Source organism: Anopheles stephensi, chromosome 3 (assembly GCF_013141755.1).
Source record: "Anopheles stephensi strain Indian chromosome 3, UCI_ANSTEP_V1.0, whole genome shotgun sequence".
In the NCBI taxonomy this organism is placed as follows: domain Eukaryota; kingdom Metazoa; phylum Arthropoda; class Insecta; order Diptera; family Culicidae; genus Anopheles; species Anopheles stephensi.
This window is the reverse complement of record NC_050203.1, coordinates 29413379-29431458: the sequence shown is the minus strand read 5'-3', so window position 1 is coordinate 29431458 and position 18080 is coordinate 29413379. Positions and strand designations below refer to the sequence as shown.

The following is an 18080-nucleotide window of genomic DNA, read 5'->3' as shown; positions in this document are numbered from 1 at the left end:
CTTGAAAGGATGGATAAAAACCATGTTCTCTAATTCGACAAAAATATAGTTGCAAGTCTGTTTATTACTTTTGAATATTTTTAAACAAACTATGAAAATTAGAACATTAAAATTTAGGCGACACTAATAATGACCAGTTTTCTAAAGTACGAAAACTTTGTGAAGAAAGCAAAAATCAATAAATCGCAACAAAAAAAAAACAGTGGAAACCGTAAAATTACTTCGGGATACCCTGTAATTTTTTTTTAAATAGAGATTTTGTTTTGTTATTGCATAGAGGCTACAGTCTGTATCAAAACTTTGTTCAAACTTTACATGAAATTTTTTTCAATAAATTTTTACTTCATATGTAATCAAATGGTAAAAAAATTAAAATAAAAATTCTACAAGTGCAAAAAGAGTTTCAGCTAACGTACCCATAGTTTAATGTGGACAAAATTGATCCATAAATTCCGTGCTGAGAGTAATGTGACTAGCAATGATAATTAGCAAACAACGGTCAACTCTATTACTGTTTATCTCAACTATCAACTATTCCAACTGTCCTGTAACGTCGCGAAAGTTTTAATTCCTGAACTTATCCTGTAACCATTAACCTTTTCCCACTCCTATTGGCACTGTACGATTGTGCTATTCGATGCAACAGACCGATGTTAGCTACCAAAACTCGACCACATCTTTCGGTTAAACAGTTTATATATATATTTCTTAATTGTTTGAGTAAAAATATGCGCATTCCTACATTCGTTACTTAGCTCGCCTCCCGCCTTTTCTCACACTTTTTTTCTTCCTTTCGTCTAGATGCACAGATTAACCTGATTCAAATTCCTTCGAAGCCCAGTCCGGTTTTGTTCGTTAAACCCTACCCCGCTCTTACAATCAAAATGACTTATGTTCCTATTTACAGTCCCATGGAGATACGGTTCGCCGCGGGTTCTGATGTTTATGTGGTGTGCAGCAGATTGTTAAATGCCGAATAGGACGATTCCAGATCGAACAGCAGCTGACGGACCTGAGCTTCCGTTAGGTCGTCCGATGCCTGCATCGTGTTCAGCGTTGCCAGCCAGTTGGATACCTTCTCCTTGCCCTCGAAGTTGTCCGGAATCAGCGAGAGCCGATTCATCGTGTCCAGCAGATCGCGCAGCTCGGGCTGTAAATCGTCCATCGCGCGGATCTCGAGCCGTAGCTTATCCATCAGCGTAATGAACATCGACACTATGTCGGCGATGCATTTGCTCGTGTTGCCCTTATCGTCCCGGATGGTAATGGGACGATCCTCCCGTATGCGTTCCAGTGCCGCCGGACAGTCTAGCCGGAACTTTTTCACAAACGTGTCGATCGTCGGAAACTCGTCGCCTTGCACGATTTTGAACGCCACCTTGTACTGCACCAGCAGCTTCGAGCAGGCAGCCGTATACTCCTGCGGTGTAATGCAGTCCCGGATGTAGGCCTTTTCCAGATTTTGCAGCGTAGAAACGAGGGCAAACAGATCCGCCATGTTATCGTACTTTTCACGCTCCCGGGCCTGTCGGTAGAGTTTCACCTCCTCGTACAGCTCGGGCCGATTGTCCTGCATTTTTCCTTTCGGGGTAAATTGGTTTTTCTCCGGCTGTGTTTTCTTTGTACTGGGGAGTTGATGAGTCTTCTATCACTGCACAGGATCTCTTCCTCTCGCCAACGACGTCGGAGATACTTTTTAACAGCAGATTAAGATTCTCTTTCAGGAAATGAAGTCCCGTACGGGAGAGCAAATAAGGCGCACAGATAACTTAGGAGCAATAAACGAAAATAATGAATTTCACAGCACTGCGGGGGCACTTTTGCATCGAAATCGCCGAGTTTGTTTATGCTTTTGCATTGACTCATCCCAACGTCACCGTGACGTTTGGCCACTTTGACGTTTCGCACGCAGGGTTGTCAAACACGCAGCATGACACCGCGGCTCGGATTGTTTACATTTTGTGCAGTGCGCGGTCTCGTACTCGGTGCAGTTTCGGACCATACGGCAAACATGGATAGTTTGCAAGCGATTAACTCCAAATTAACGTTGCAGTCGGCAGCGGTGCAAATTGAGAAGATATTGAAAATAGCTCAGAAACCAAAACCGACCACTAGGACAGTAACCGAGGGTGAGATTGACCTTCTAAAACAGCTCTGCAAATCGAACAACGTACGCGTGTGCCAGCTGGCAAATGAAGCGATACTGCAACTCACTACGGAAGGATGTGTGGAACTTGGACAAATGCTGGGAATGCTGATGACGCTCCTGCCAAACACCAACCCTGGACAGTTCATCGTGTTTTCTGGAACAATTTTCGAACTGCTGCTAATCGATCTACGCCGGCGTTGTTTGACCACGGCCGGCAAACAAAATTACGTATGTCAGTTCGACTTAAAGCCTCCGCAACATCCGGTAATTCTTCTCATCGATAAATCAAGCTTCGAAAGTGCAGGAACTATCGTCCATCTGATCGTAAACACGCTGAACCATCAGGATGATGCAATTCGAACCAACAGTATTGAATTCTTGCGCCCCGTGCTATTGCATCTCTTCGTCAACCTGTGCCTTTACGCTAATTGTCAACCGATTTGGAAGCTTCTGGTAGAAAGATCCTTGCACGATGCAAATGCAAAATCGATCGTGTTCGAGATTCTGGCATGGTGCAGGGATACGTCTGCAACGCAAACATGTTTCACCGTTGCTCTTCTCACGGATGCCCTGGAAATCGTTCTGCACGAAAATCCTAGCGATGTAAAGCTGCAACTAGAATTCGCTCTATACCTAGCAGCTGTGCTTAAAAATTACGTCGAAAGGAATTACGATCCAAGCCGATGCTTTGGTTTGTTGCAAGCGGTATGTAATGCTGCAATGAAATGTGATCCACCACCATCACCATCGCTGGACGTGCTGCTTACGATCACTGTAGATCTGCTGTTGATCGTATCACCGTTAAAGCTGTTTGCATTGCTCGAGATTATCCAAATCATTCTTCCGGCTTGCGGAAGGGTTAGCTGCATGCTGACGAAAGAGGCAATGATTCAATTGCTTGGCCAACCATCGTACACCACGAAACATCTGCCGGTCTGTGATAAGATTCTGACGAAAATCGAGGAAGATCTTACCCTGGTGGAATGGAAAGAGATTTCGAACCTGGACTGTACCACCACCGGGACGATGTACTTCCACGCGGATTTAGCCAAGTGGACCATTCTCTGTAATTGGTGGAATTCTTACCGAACTGCAATCGATGACTATCTTCGAACGGGTGGACCAGCAAGTATGCGTTTTACGCACAACTTAAGTCAGCTGCATCGATCCATCTTTCTTTCCTCTTCATATGAGGACAACGTTTGGAAGATAAATTTTGCACATTTAGTTAGGCTGATGAAGCACAGCGAGGTGCAGGTCGCACAAAGTATGGTCCCACTGCTCTATGGGCTAGCTCAGCACAGAGATGCTCGCAGGCGATTGCACGTACTGCAAACGATCGCTTCGATGGGGGCGAAAGAAAATTTGATCGGCATACTGAAAGCTCTGACGAAGGATCTGGACCGTGCGCTGTGCCTGGATTTGTATCTGAGACTGTGGAAGGCGGAACCGCGCACCTATCCACTGTTGTACGATCTGCTGAAGGATACTAGCCGTCGACCGAACGAGGATCGCTGGGAACATACGGTTGCCCGTGCGTACACCATTCGTGAAGTGTGCCTTATAAAGTAAGTAAAGATGTAAGTTCTCACCTTCAAAAACAAAATTAATATAACTTTCCTTTTTCGATCTCGTTACAGCCCCACCCAGCACGGAGAGGATTTGGTAAATCTATTCTCTGAAGTCCTTAGCAATCCCAGCAATAGCGATAATGAAGTGGCCATCTGTTTGTCGCTGGATGCCATCTCCAGCTTGTGCGAAAACCAAGTCGTTAACATTGTGTCCACCTGGAAGGTGTTGGGCTTCCGGTTCGCCAACGAACGCCGGCCGAAAGTCATCAAAAGCTTGTGCCGATTTTTCGCCAATGTACCGCTGATCAAAGTTACCTCGCCGGAACAGGAACGGTTGGTCAATCACATTATTGGCACACTGTGGCAATACGTCACCGATTACGAAGAGCGGGAAATCATAGAGGCTGCGCTGGGCACGCTGAAACACTTCCAACCGGACACACTAACGCTACGCCAGCTACCGGAACTGTTCCGACAGGGCATCGAACTGCCGGACCAGAACGCAGAAGGCAATTCCGAAGCCGACGGCCCGGGTTCTATCCCGCCAGAATGTTGGATCCAGCTCCTGCAGTACACCAACCACAGCGCAATCGAAGCGGTCGGCGATCTGTTGGGACATTACATTGCGCACGAAATCAAAAGCTATCGTGGTGGAATCTATCAAACGCCGCCGGGTCGTCCGGAACCTTCTAATTTGAAGTATCTACCACGGGCAAGCATTTTGTCCACGATCGTAAACTATCTGATACTGCAAAGCACGAAATTTACGAACAGCGATACCACTGCCGAACTGGTGCTGGTACAGATGCTGCGCATTATTGCCAAACCGTACCCCAAACCAATTCCACCCCTAAATTGGTGCTTTCTGCACGAATATTTTCACCACTGTTTCGAGATGCGAGATGCGTGCCTGCAGATAGCGATCAAACAGATGCCATTTTCCGGAACTGCCAAGCGGCTGGTGGAAAACTATCTAAACGAGCTGTGCGAAACGGTTATGTTGGAAGAGGATCTGCTAAAAATCTATTCCTCGATCGCGAACATTACGGAGGCGGTGCAGACGGAAATCTACAAACGGTTTGTGCATCTCTCGCTACAGTACCTAGCCGAACGGGCAGAGGATAGACAGTTTGCGGACGATACGCCGTTCATCAAAACGATGGCATTGATTGCTAGTGCCCTGCAGCGGGAGAAGCAGTACGAAAATGAGGACAATTTTCAACTACTCTGCACGACGCTGGAAAACTTTTTCATGCGCTTCGATCTGGGATCGGAGGTTGGTGTACCTACATAATGCCGAAAATTTTACTTCCATAAAGCTATTCCAACCCAAATCCTTTCCTTCCAGGTGTTTAAAAAGTACATTGAAGCGTTGGTGCATCTTCCCGAGCGACACTTCACCGAGCTGCTCAAACCGAGCACCTGGACCGGTGGTGTCAGTGTGGAAAAGTTGGAGAAAACAATCTACCTTCAGTTCGCTTTCCACCAGCACAATCCCACCGCAGAAGCGTTACAGTTTGTGGGTCTCGCAGATATAATAGCCACGGTAGCAAACCACCCGCCAGCGGATGACGGTACACTCCGGGCATTCTTCTTACAGGAATGGGCTAGCTTTGTGGAGCTGTTTGCCCGGACCGATCGAGACGACAGCGAATCGGATGGGAAAGCGCTGGTTGGATTTATTGCCGAGTTGATCGGGTTGATTCAGTGCAAACTAACGGCCACAGACGATCGTATAGAGCTGGGGGCACTTTTCATGCTCGACACACTGATGACGGCCGTGATCAGTATTTCCGGTTATGGTGGGTTGTACGGGGTGAAGCTGTTGGCTAACGAGCGATTGCTACGTTTGGTACAGTTTCCGCTAGCATTGGTTACCGTGTTCGAGCGCAATGCTTGGCGTGAAATCGAGATAAAGGTAAGGCGTAGTTATGTGAATTAAAGTAAAATATTTTTAAATTGACTCTTTTTTCTCTCTCCATTTAAAGATGTACGAGTTCCTGCACCATTTGTACGGCATTGCGTCGCTTCCGAACGAATACGCCGAGTGCTTGCGGAGCGCGCTGATATGCTGTAAAAAACAACCCTATTTCCAGCAACCGAAAACGCTGCCCAAGTTCGTCTCGCTGAGAAGACGACTGTGAGGATCATTGAAGCATTGTTTTGTTTTAAAAAATAGATCAATAGATTTAATCAGTTTTTTTGCCATAATCAAAACATATTATACGAAAACAAATCGAAAGAAATCAACAATAACATCCTAGTTTTATTCAGCCTCTTCCATTGATCGCATTTAAAAGGACTTGAATGGGTAAATAAAGATTATTAAGAAGAGGGTGATCGTTACTCCGGCGAAGACACTATTGTAAAGGCGATGTAAACAAACAAACAACGTTTACGCTACCGGTTACACACATTACACGCGCAAAGGTCAACACTCGTGACGATGCCTGTCACCCCAAAAACGGGCGGACGACACGCATACATAGCCAAACGGTGAAAGATAATGAACCTGTTAACGCACCACACGGCAATCGGTCGCTCGGCAAGCAGCCCTTCAATTCAGTCGAGCGCTAGTGCGAAGTAACGATGACCTGCAGCAACAGAGAGATTCTGATTGAAGCCGCACCACAACGACTAGAGGCCGCTTATAGAGAAATCTTTACCGATGGAGCATTGCAATTTTTGGCTCGGCTGGTGGCTGAATTTGACTCCGAAGCTGAGCAGGTGAGTTTAAATCAGGTGCTACAATGCGGCTGGTGTAATGTTTCGCGTTTTTGTCTGACAGCTATTACAAAACCGGGTCAAGCGTAGACTGCTGATTGAGGAAGGCTCGTGGGTGCCAGAGTTCTGCAACCCCAGTGAGTCTTTGGAATGGACAGTTGAACCGTTGCCGGCGCGGTTGCGTAACCGTAAGCTCGATCTTGGTGATGTGAGTCCTGCCAATACGGTTCACTTTACCGACTGTTTGTACGCCAATGTGCAGGGAATACAGGTACGGGGTTGCCAAAAAAAATTGAGAGCGAACCTGATGCAGCTAAATGAATTGGCAAATATTTTAACCACAGGTCGATTTCGATGATGGACACTGCCCTACCTGGCGTAACACGATCCAGGGAATATCGAATGTAACGCGTGCGGTGCAGGGTACGCTGCAGGGTGCTCCAGCTGATGTACAGGCGTACCCCCTGCTAATGCTTCGCCCAAGGGCGTTCAACATGATCGAGCATCATTGCATCGTGAACGGGAAGGAGGTGATTGGACCGCTGTTTGACTTTGCGCTGCTTATGTACCATAATGGGCGCACGATGGCAAACCTAGGCATAGGGCCCTTCTTCTACCTCTCAAAGGTATTGCTTGTCTAAACATAAAGGATCGAGTTTATGATCGTAATATTTAATTACTTTTACTTATAGATAGAGGATCCAAGTGAAACGACGCTCTGGAACAAAATCTTCACCTGGACCGAGAATCAGCTGAGCCTACCGAACGGGACGATCAAAGCGTGCGTTTTGATTGAAAACATTCTCGCCGCCTTTCGTATGGAGGACATCCTGTACGCGATCAAAGAGCATGCGATCGGATTGAACTGTGGAATCTGGGATTACTGTGCAAGCATTATTGCCAAGTTTGGATGGAGAAAGGAATTTCTTCTACCGGATCGCAACAAGTACGTTAATATGGGCCAACCGTTCTTGAGAAACTATATGCGGCTACTGATCAACGTGTGCCATAGACGGGGCGCACTGGCGACCGGTGGTATGGCGGCAAAAATTTTACCCCGTGGAAAGGAAAAATCGAATTTGTGAGTTGATTATCTGTAAAAGTTTGGGGGCCGAATTCTAAACGATTTTTTGTTTCAGAAGTGACGACGAAATAATAGAAAGCGTGAAATTGACAAAATCGGTAGAAATTGATGCCGGCGTAGATGGGTTTATGATTTACGATCTACGGATGGTTGATGCCATAAATGAGCTGTGGGAAGGTAAAACGCACGGCGACAATCAGCTCAACATTTTACCCAACATCAACCACGTTACAGCCGATAGTTTGCTACAGATTCCGAAGGGAGGCGTAACGATCGACGGATTGAAGTAGGTGGAATTCGGAATATTTCCTTCCAGCAAAATCATTTGTTTGGCTTTGTTTTACAGCAATAACATTAGGGTGGCGCTTCTATTCATTTACCATTGGTGTTACCACGATTCCGGTTGAGTAGCAGACGCAGTGAAGTGTAGTTTTAGTTTTATATTTTCCACAGTATTATATTTTCCACTGAAGGAAGAAAACTTTAAAACGGTGTCACTTCCTTGTCCTTTCCCAGGCTACTGGTTGACGCACCCCTTCTTCTTCCTTTTTTTCCCTGACCGTTACAGCTGACATTTCGGTCATCCGGTATCCTACTGTCATCCGTTATCCTACTGTCATCCGTCACTCTACTGTCATCCTATCTTTCCTAACATTCCCCCCGCCCGTGACCAACTACGTATGGTCACCTTGAGTCTTCAGGTCAAGTAAGGCTAGCTTCGCCACTGGTCTTCTTAGTGTCCCTGTAGCTGTCCGAACCCATGCTTGCCGCACATGGCCATCGACTCCTCTTATAACGTCTTCAACAATTCCTCTATTCCAATTGTTCCTAATTGTACCTTCTAACACCAGTACCAAATCTCCTGACCTAATCTCACGGACATTTTCAAACCATTTACACTGTCGCGTGATAACTGGCAGGTACTCCTTAATCCACCTTTTCCACACACCGTCCAGGATATGCTGTGCTAGTTTCCAATTTCCTCTTAAACTGTCCCTATAGTTCGTCGGTAACGCTGGTTGTTGTTTGATCCCCGAAGAACTCCCTAACAGGAAGTGGTTTGGTGTGATCGCCTCCTGGTTCTCCGGATCTAACGGAACGTAGGTCAACGGTCTGGAATTGATCATAGCCTCAGCATCGTAGAGAACTGTTGCGAACGTCTCATCATCAGGAGTGTTCTTCACCTCCATCACTGTGCTAATCGCTGCCTTCACTGAGCGTACCATACGTTCCCATACTCCACCCATATGTGGAGCACCAGGCGGGTTAAAGGTCCAACGGGTGTGCTCGTTGGTGAAAGTTGCCGCTAGGATGTCATTGCGCTGCTGGATCTCCCTCTGCAGTTGTCTGCTAGCACCCACGAAGTTGGTCCCGTTGTCGCTAAAGATTTCCACAGGAGCACCACGCCGCGCCACGAATCGCCTGACCGCCATTACACACGATTCCGTTGACAGACTGTGCACCACCTCCAGATGCACGGCTCGTATGGTCAAACACGTGAATAGTGCTACCCACCGTTTTTCGTTTGACCTTCCTCTCTTTACCAACACCGGTCCAAAGTAATCCAGTCCAACGAAGGTAAATGCCCTGACGAAAGCTGCCAACCTCTCCTTAGGTAAAGGTGCCATTGGTGGAATTTGTGGTAGCGACCGCCGTATTGTGCAAAATGCACAACTCTTCGCTACCTTCATCACCAATACTCGCAACTTAGGAATCTGGAATTGTTGACGCAACTCGTTCACCACCGTTTCGTTGTTAGCATGACGATAGACTCGATGGTACCGATCCACTATCAGCTCCGCCAGTTTACAGTTGTTTGGAAGAATCACAGGATACCTTGCGCAGTACGGAACTTCCGCCGTCGCCCCTATTCTTCCACGCATGCGTAACACGTTTTCTTCATCCAAAAATGGTAGCAGTTGGTAAATACGACTTCGCTTAGATACCGTTTTTCCTTTAGATCCATCGCCGCCATTCTCGCTGTTCAGGATAAGAATTTCTTCCGGAAAGAACTCACGCTGTGTCTGCTTCCACAAAACAACGTTTGCCTTGCAGAGTTCTTCGTGCCTGAGGTTCCCTCCTAGCGCTGGTTCATCTTTCACCTTCCTGCCTAGATTGCCCACATATCTTACGATCCACCCAATCGTCCTCTGCAGCCTCTCTAGTTTACTAAACCTCTCGTAAGGAATTGGTAACAATCCTGTGTCGGTGGCTTCGACATGCAAATTTACTCGTCGTTCCTCGTCCGCTGTGCCGGTATCAACCGACCTCTGTTTCGGCCAGCTGTCTTCCTTTTCCTGCAAGAACCATGGTCCTTGAAACCACGTGCTGTCGTAACTGAAGTTCGATCTTCCTTTCCACTTCGTCGCTTCATCCGCCGGATTGTGGTCAGTCGGCACCCATCGCCATTCATTCGCCGAGGTGCTCTCCAAAAGCTCGACCACTCTATGGGCCACGAAAGGTTTGTAGTTTCGGGGATCTGCTCTTATCCATGACAAGGCGACGGTACTGTCCGACCAAAGCACTCGTCGTTTAGCCTTGATTGGATGATGTTCCTGCGTGTATAACAGAAATCGCGCACCCAAAACGCACGCCTGAAGCTCTAGCTTCGGTATGGTGAGTGGCTTCAATGGCGCAACCTTAGCCTTTCCTCCCACAAGAGTACATTGCGCCTCACCCGTGTCGTCGACAATGCGGAGGTACAATACGCATGCGTATGCGTGTTGACTGGCGTCGACGAACAAATGCCATTCGCTGTTCTCGTACGTCTTCATACAGGCTTCCGTGAAGTAACATCGAGGTATGCGTATATCGGCAATCGTTTGGAAAAGATCCACCCATCTGCGCCAGTCTCTGTATTGGTTGCTACTAATCTCCTCATCCCACTGCGTGCCGGTTCGCCATAGATCTTGTATTAAAATCTTCCCGTGTATTACGAACATCGCCAGCAGTCCAAGGGGATCGTACAACGACATAACGCACCGTAATACCTCTCTCTTCGTGGGAATCCGCTCTGCAGTTAGAACGCCTGATACCGCCGTGCACGCCCGAGTGCAGAATCCTAATTCATCGGATGCAGGATTCCAACGCATCCCCAACACGCGTTCCGTATCATCTCCCGTAGATGATAAGCATTTGATGGTACCGCCATCTGACTCGCCGAGAGATTTTGTAACCATCAAATCATTTGAGCTCCAGTTCCTGAGTTCAAACCCACCGTTGCGGAATATCTCCCTTACCTCCTTGGCTACCTGACACGCCTCTTCTACCGTCCCGAAACTGTCCAAGAAATCGTCCACGTAGGTACTCTCAAGGATGCCCTCTACCGCTCGTGGAAATTGTTCGATGTGCTCCTTTGCGTTTCGATTTTTGACGTACTGTGCTGTAGCTGGTGAACACGTAGACCCAAACGTCACGACGTCCACGATGTAGGTTTCCAACTCGTGTGCAGGATCATCCCGCCATAAGAAGCGCTGTGCATGCTTGTCTGCTTTTCGCAACCTAATTTGCAAAAACATTTCCTTCACGTCTGCACACGTCGCCACTGCATACAGACGAAAGCGGAAAAGTACGCCAGGTAGAGACATAACCTCATCCGGTCCCTTGAGCAGCACGTCGTTCAGCGAAATACCCTGTGCCTTAGCCGCCGCATCCCAAATCAAACGAACCTTTCCCGGTTTGTTTGGGTTCGTCACCAATCCTATTGGCAAGTACCAAATCCGTTTCGGGTCAGCCTCCGTCAGTTCTTGCGCCGTAGCCTTGTGTATGTATTGCTTTTCCAAAAGATCGTGAATCTGGCGGCGTACTTGCAGCTTGAGCTGCCCATCTCGTTCCATCCTTTTCTCCAGGCAATCAAACCTGCGACTTGCCATACCGATACTAGAAGGAAGCTGTATATCGTCCGCCTTCCACAAGAGGCCCGATTCAAAACGCTTGCCGATACGAACGGTAGTTGTTTCCAAAAGGTGTTGCGCACGTCGTACATCCGGATCTAATTCGACAACGCGAACAACTCCCACCTGTTCTAAGTCATAGAACTTGCGCATCGTTTCGAGAATCTCTGCCTGGTTGTTGCATTCGCAAATGTGCAACAACCGTTCACATTCCACCTTCATCGGCTTCCCATAAATGCACCAACCTAAGCGCGTCTTTACCGCGATGGGGTCACCAGCCGCTCCTTCTATTGTCCGGAGAGGGACCATCAATCGCAGGTTGTCCAACCCGATTAGCACCTTGGGTTCCGCATCATGATATTCCCTTACCGGTAGGCGTTTTAGATGTTTCCACCTTCCTTCGTCCGGTACGAAGGATTGACGAGGTAGATTCAGCTTAGGAACCGTCCGTACCGAGTTGATCGCGAAACTCTTTGCGGAACCGACGGGTCCCACCTTGAAATTTACGCGCCTGGAACCAGCCTCAACCCTGGTAGTGTCTCCGGTCCAACGGATGCAGAGAGGTTCCACCTCCCCTTCGACACCCAATTCTTCCGCTAAATCCTCGTCCACTAACGTCATGGACGAACCTTCATCTAAAAAGGCGAACGTTGTCACCGTGGTCGTCGGGCCATACACAGTGATGGGTACAATGCGAAAGAGCGTATTCGAAGAAGATAACGCGTGCTGGTGGTGATTACTTTCCGCTACAGCACCTCCGTTGTTTCCGCCATCTCGAACCGATACCGAAGCACTGGTCCCGTTACTGACCCCACGCTCCTCATCTGCGCCGTGCAACAACGCATGATGCCGGTACGTACACCCCTCCCTGCCGCATACTGGTCTGTTGTGGCACGTCCGCCAATTGTGCTTCCCCAGACAGCCGAAGCATAAGGAAAGTGCACGCGCCTTCATCCAGCGCTCCTTCACCGCCATCGCACCAAACACGAAACACTTATCCACCTCGTGTCCTCTGTTGTTGCAAATTAGACAAGATTTTCCTACCTTAAAGTGATTCGTTCCGGATGGCGTCGCTCCCTGCGTCTCCACGTGCGTGTGCACGTAGCCTCTCGTGCTGGGTTTCTTACGCTCCGCTTGTTTCAACGATGGTGACTCCCGGCTGCTTAACACTTCCGCGGTGCTCTGCAACTCGGCCATATACTCCCGGAACATCAGAAGATCCGGCTCCTCGATGTGGCTTACAAACCGCGTCCAATTGTACTGCTCACTTATCGGCAGCTTCTCCACGATCTCCTTCAGTAGCAGGGGGTTGGTCAGATGCGCCTGTCGTCCAGCAGCCTTCATGTGGTCCACCATGCTTTGCACTGCCTCGCCGAAAGCAACCACAGTTTCCGGCTTCTCCAAACACGGTGCAGGGGTTCTATGCACCTTATCGATCAACGCCGAGATGAGATGTGTTGATCGCCCATACCGTGATCGTAGCGTCGCTATCACTTGCGGCACCACCTCCGGCAACAGCAACCTGCTTCGCACTGCTTCTAGCGCGGGACCCTTCAGCGCCTTCTGCAGTCGTAGCATGTTTTCCCAATTGGAAAGACCGCACTTTTCCGTGGTGTGTTCGTAAAACGTTATGAATAGCGGCCAGTCCGCCGGGTCACCGGCAAACACGGGCAATTCGGTAGGTGTACCACGATGCGCGCATTCACGCTGGATTTGTTCACGCTCCTTCCGCTGTGAGTGCTGCACCATATTATCCGCCGCATGGGAGGGTAACAAAGTTGATGTTTCCGGATTGTCTTTTATCCCCAACTCCTCGGCTAGCAAGTCCTCTTCCTCCTTCACGAATTTCAGCTGTAGTTCTAGCTCCACCCGTTTCCTCTCCGCCTCTTGCCGGCGTTTCATTATGGCAAGCCGGTTAGCCAAACTATCCCTATCGTCAGCAAGAGTGAGGTTATGTGTTGCCACCACGCTGTCGCTCGTGTGCCGTGGACGAGGGCCTTCCGTGAGTTGCTTCCTAACCTCAACCGTTTTGAGGTTACGGTTTTCGGCGTCCTTTTGTGGCTCCATGTGCCTGGTCGGCGTCCGCTTTACCGCTCCAGTGCCACCCGTACAAGCGACGCAAAACCACTTCCTATTATTCATCGTCTCCTGTGATTCTGTTATCCCGACACACGAGAAGTGCCACCATGAGTTGCAAGCGTCACAGGCCACATACAATTTGTCCGCCACGGAATCGCTGCATGCCTGGCAGCAATCCTTTCCATCCATTTCCATCTTTGAACCGTTTTAAAGGCTTTTAGTGTTACCACGATTCCGGTTGAGTAGCAGACGCAGTGAAGTGTAGTTTTAGTTTTATATTTTCCACAGTATTATATTTTCCACTGAAGGAAGAAAACTTTAAAACGGTGTCACTTCCTTGTCCTTTCCCAGGCTACTGGTTGACGCACCCCTTCTTCTTCCTTTTTTTCCCTGACCGTTACAGCTGACATTTCGGTCATCCGGTATCCTACTGTCATCCGTTATCCTACTGTCATCCGTCACTCTACTGTCATCCTATCTTTCCTAACAATTGGCTTACGGGAAGTGGTGTGTTCTTCCTGAACGGTTCCGTGGAAGATTCGGCAACGGCAGAAATCTCACGATCCCAGCTGTGGCAGTGGATCCGTATGGGAGCCGTTTTGGAGGATCGTGAAAATGCCATCGTTACGCGCCAGCTCGTCTATCAGATGATGGATAAAATCATCTCCTCCGCTTACCGTGCCTGGTGCATTACGCCGGCCGATCGGAAACGGTTGCTGTCCGCAAAGTATATGCTGCTGGACGTTATCTCTTCGCGGCACTACATCGAATACATCACCACGCATTTGAACGACAGTCACAAATTTCGCACATTGCACAATAAAAATGATGGGCTGATGGCTAAGTTATGAAAAAAAGAAGCGAATGCGGTGTACAATTTTAAGGCGGGCAGTAAAACAATTTGGAAAATTATTTTTCAAAAAATCAAAACAAACAATTTGCGCAAACTGTCAATCGCGTTGTCCGTTTGTGTTGTTTGTGTGCGGCCTACGCAAAGCGCAAACGTCAGCTGTAAACGTCAAAACCGTTCGCCCCTGCTTGAAAAGTTATTATTTTTCTATTTTCTTTCTTGTGTGGGTTGAAAATTTGCCGTGCCGTCGCAGGTTGTTGCCATTTTTTGTGATTTCGGAGGCTACATTTCCCAACGTTTGGGACACGCGGTGTGCATTTAACTGTGGGTGTGATAATCGTGTGGACGGAGCCGGAAGAAAGCGTCCAAGAGTTGTACGCGCCATTCATGGATGTTCCCTAGGAGCTGTGATCGCTTTGTTGTGTGTTGTGTGGTGTTGATTGTACGCAGGAAGTGGATAAAAACGGTGCCTAACTTTCTCCATCGCAAGTGGTTCCATTTCGACGATTGATACTGGGTACTAGGAAAGCCTACGCAAGCCTTATCATCAACGCCGCTAGCAGCTACAAAACCATCGGTCGAAAATGGAGCATATCAACACACCAAAGGTAAGCGAGCATTGGTTTATCAATTGCAGCTGGCGAACCACGCAAATGTATTAAGCGTTTGCCTAGCCTACATTGTGTAACATGAAAGTTCATCCCATCCATAAGGTTATCAAGATAACAATCCTGCGAAATCGGAACTGTAGCGAGATGATACCAAAATAGACTATCGATCGATACATGGGCAGCAGCATTTGCTGACGTGCTAATTGGCAGGAGTGTAGCGGAACACAACGCACATGCAACATGCCATCTATTGGTGTGCGTATGTACAGCTGTTAACAAACCTGTTCCGAACGGTACAATTGCACCTTGCTGCATGGAGGTTGAACTGCATGGCCCTGTTTGAGGCTTGCATTTTTCTTCGTGACTTACTCACTGGCAGCAAAACTTCCCCTATGCTGTTTACCTTTTGCTTTATCGAGCACAATTTACTCTGATTAGCTAACATATGGAGCTGTGATAAGCGTTCCGTTGGGTTGAAGGAGCTGTAGAGTATTCTCCTGTCCTAGACAATCCTGACAACTGTTGCTCGTAATGGCGCTCATGAACCGTACCGAAAGTATCCTTTCTTCGGACGAAAGGTAGGGTTGCGCATGATCTGGCGTTGAAATGCATTTATTTTAACATGATTTTATTCTTTCGGCATCGGTTCCGTGAGTTGAGGCTGCTGTGCATGCCTCAAACGACTGAGATGAGTGTGCAAGTTTTCCATGGAGATTATAAATCAGCTAGTAAGGCTGTGCAATTGATTGATGTTTGGACGAAAGGTATAGATAATATTTAATTTAAACATGATCAACTCAGACCAAATCATAATTAATAATAAGTGATAGAAAGTGGACCAAATCTTGGATCGAGGATAAACAGGAATTCAGCCCAAACCGATAACAACTATTACATAGTTAATCTTTAAACCCTATCTTACTTGAGTAACTTGTAAGATGTTACTACCACCAAGATCTAAGCCGGTAGCGGTTCCATGCCGGCTTGCGTCAAACACTTCTAACTTTAATTTGATTATAGTAACTTATTATACCATCAAATATATTCAATTATTATGGAAAATCATTGATAAAATTTCTTCAAGGTTGCCTCGTTTTATATTAAAGTTTCCGATTTTTAATAACTGGACTCTAGTAATCAGATTAACTGTTTCCTGTTATCAAATTATATTGCAGCTGTGAGTTACACATTGATTATTGCATCTGATAAGCGGTGTGTTGAAGGTTTTAACCTTGAGCAAGTGTTAGTCCAGCTTGGATGTTTTTAGTATGAAATGCATAATTAATTTCCAACGGAATTTGCAATGAATGTTTAATTTATTTTCATTTTTTGCGGCTTAACGAAATAAAATTGGATTGGTATCTCATGAATGAATCTCGATATCTTGAATATTCCTTTGCTGTTTCGGAAGTGGAATTTACTAATAATTTGTAATTTTTTAAACCATTTTGGGAACATTGGTTAACGATAACGATTGCATTTTTTTCTGAAGCTTGTGTTATTTCACTTGAACAAATTGTTTCATAAGGTTTTCTGTACGGGATTTGTGCGCTAGAACAAGTGATATGAGACTGAGTTCAAATGCTAAACAAAATGTTACGCTTAATTGTTGACATAAGGCACTCCTCGCGCAGTACTGGTCTATTCGTCATTACTGGCGCTAAACCTCTTAAGGATTAGCAGAGGCTAGTTCGGTAATATCCAGAAATGGTTCGGGTTTTTGTTGTTATGTGTGCCAACCCTCACGGAATCGCCTAAAACCATGAATCACAGTTAGGTCAAATTTATCATGTTTGTTACACGAGAAGAATACATTGTCTTCTCCGAATCGTCAAAGTGCAATTTATCCCTTATTTAGCTGATGATTCGGGGTGTTCATGTGGTATTGTATAAGCATTATACTTAGTATTGAAGCATAGCCACAGATCCCTCAATCACTGCTGATGCTCTGTCATATTAATTTTAGTGCTAAACTTACATAAATTGTCCTTATTGTTTGTACTTAAATTATTAAAATTTCAATTTTTAGTATTTTTTATATTCGACATAAATTGTAAAATATGCTGTTCATAATAAAAATGGAATTAGTCTAGAGCAAAAAAATATTATTTCTTTCAAAAGAGCAAAAAGGAAGTGAAAAACATAAGTAATGTGCATCACCCGTCAACCCTCTCATAGCGAGTTTAATACAATTTAGTAATTACACCGTTACTCTAAATACGTAGTTCTAGTTAACTTTTTTGAATAAATAGTTAAGCTCGCACAAAGTATACAAAATATTTGTTATTTTAACAAATGGTTATACGTGGTGAATGATCTTGAAACATAAAATTATGATTACTATTGTAGTTTATTACTCGCCCTCAGATAACAGGTGAATGAGGCATAACAAGTTTCCATAAAAGCTACTACATAACCGAGAAGCCCTCAGCTTATGGTTAGCTACGTATTAAGGTGCAGTTCAAAGTTTTATCAGGGCCCAAAAGTATCCCTGGTATTCTAACCAGATATATTAAAGTTCAAATTTCTTTATAATTGCTGGTTTTGACAATTGTAGTATTTGACTTGTCTGTACAAAAAGGAAACAATATTCTATGCTCCACACTATCGACTTCTTTATTTTAATATAAATGTTCGGCTCGTGTCTTCAGAAATCCAGGATAGGATATTGAATCCCGTACGGATTGTCTCCCCATCACGAAGTCCAAGATCCCTTGAGATTAAAGAGCCAAGTGACAAGAAGTAGTAACACATGTTGTCTTTATTGAAATCTTTATCATTTCAACACGGCTCTTATTGCAAAAAAAATCCTTATCATCAATTTTATATCAATTAAAATAGCGTTCTTCACAACATTTTGAAACTTAAGATTGTACCCAAAGCTGAACCAACTTTCTTATTTTTATCGCCTTGTATAGTGCATGTGTAAGCACTTTTAATTGATTAACAATTAACAAGATTGGTTAATTAGTTACGGAATAAGATCTTGCATCACAGATCACTAATGACAATGCAAGAATGACGCTAATGACACCTTTCAATCTTCAAGGCTATGACCTGCAAAGTATGTAGCTTCTTCCTTGGCACTTCAATAACCTCCACAGGTTCCGGCCCCCCAT

The 18080-nt window shown here is 46.1% G+C and overlaps 4 protein-coding genes across 5 annotated transcripts in view; 3 read left to right on the top strand and 1 right to left on the bottom strand.

Moving 5' to 3' along the window:
- Positions 1-33: 33 nt before the first annotated feature.
- LOC118509383 (vacuolar protein sorting-associated protein 28 homolog) lies at positions 34-1882 on the bottom strand. Its single transcript, XM_036049926.1, has one exon. It carries the CDS (start codon positions 1574-1576, stop codon positions 944-946), a length of 633 nt encoding a protein of 210 aa, XP_035905819.1. The 5' UTR covers positions 1577-1882; the 3' UTR covers positions 34-943.
- A 19-nt stretch (positions 1883-1901) lies between these two features.
- Positions 1902-5918, top strand: LOC118509379 (focadhesin-like). Its single transcript, XM_036049920.1, has 4 exons — positions 1902-3717; positions 3790-4996; positions 5069-5638; positions 5709-5918. Exons 1-4 carry the CDS (start codon positions 1931-1933, stop codon positions 5862-5864), a joined length of 3720 nt encoding a protein of 1239 aa, XP_035905813.1. The 5' UTR covers positions 1902-1930; the 3' UTR covers positions 5865-5918.
- A 221-nt stretch (positions 5919-6139) lies between these two features.
- LOC118509382 (malate synthase-like) lies at positions 6140-14912 on the top strand. 2 transcript variants are annotated; one of them, XM_036049925.1, is made up of 7 exons: positions 6140-6447; positions 6509-6715; positions 6789-7070; positions 7137-7525; positions 7587-7814; positions 7875-7913; positions 13994-14912. In XM_036049925.1, exons 1-7 carry the CDS (start codon positions 6310-6312, stop codon positions 14349-14351), a joined length of 1641 nt encoding a protein of 546 aa, XP_035905818.1. In that variant the 5' UTR covers positions 6140-6309; the 3' UTR covers positions 14352-14912. The 2 variants fall into 2 exon arrangements, with proteins under 2 accessions (XP_035905818.1, XP_035905816.1); XM_036049923.1 differs by having other exon boundaries at positions 7584-7814.
- The window catches only part of LOC118509381 (myotubularin-related protein 8-like), a 21229-nt gene continuing 17706 nt past the window's right edge, over positions 14558-18080 (top strand). Inside the window, exon 1 of the mRNA XM_036049922.1 lies at positions 14558-14958. Coding sequence (XP_035905815.1) covers positions 14935-14958 — 24 coding nt within the window. The 5' untranslated portion in view covers positions 14558-14934. The remainder of the gene's footprint in view (positions 14959-18080) is intronic.

Coding starts and splice junctions, on each gene's coding strand:
- LOC118509382 (XM_036049923.1), top strand. CDS start 6,310: ATGACCTGCAGCAACAGAGAGATTCTGATTGAAGCCGCACCACAACGA. Junction 6,716..6,788: donor CCAATGTGCAGGGAATACAG/GTACGGGGTTGC, acceptor TTTTAACCACAG/GTCGATTTCGATGATGGACA. Junction 7,526..7,583: donor GGAAAGGAAAAATCGAATTT/GTGAGTTGATTA, acceptor TTTTTGTTTCAG/AAGTGACGACGAAATAATAG.
- LOC118509379 (XM_036049920.1), top strand. CDS start 1,931: ATGACACCGCGGCTCGGATTGTTTACATTTTGTGCAGTGCGCGGTCTC. Junction 3,718..3,789: donor CGTGAAGTGTGCCTTATAAA/GTAAGTAAAGAT, acceptor ATCTCGTTACAG/CCCCACCCAGCACGGAGAGG. Junction 5,639..5,708: donor GGCGTGAAATCGAGATAAAG/GTAAGGCGTAGT, acceptor CTCCATTTAAAG/ATGTACGAGTTCCTGCACCA.
- LOC118509383 (XM_036049926.1), bottom strand. CDS start 1,576: ATGCAGGACAATCGGCCCGAGCTGTACGAGGAGGTGAAACTCTACCGA.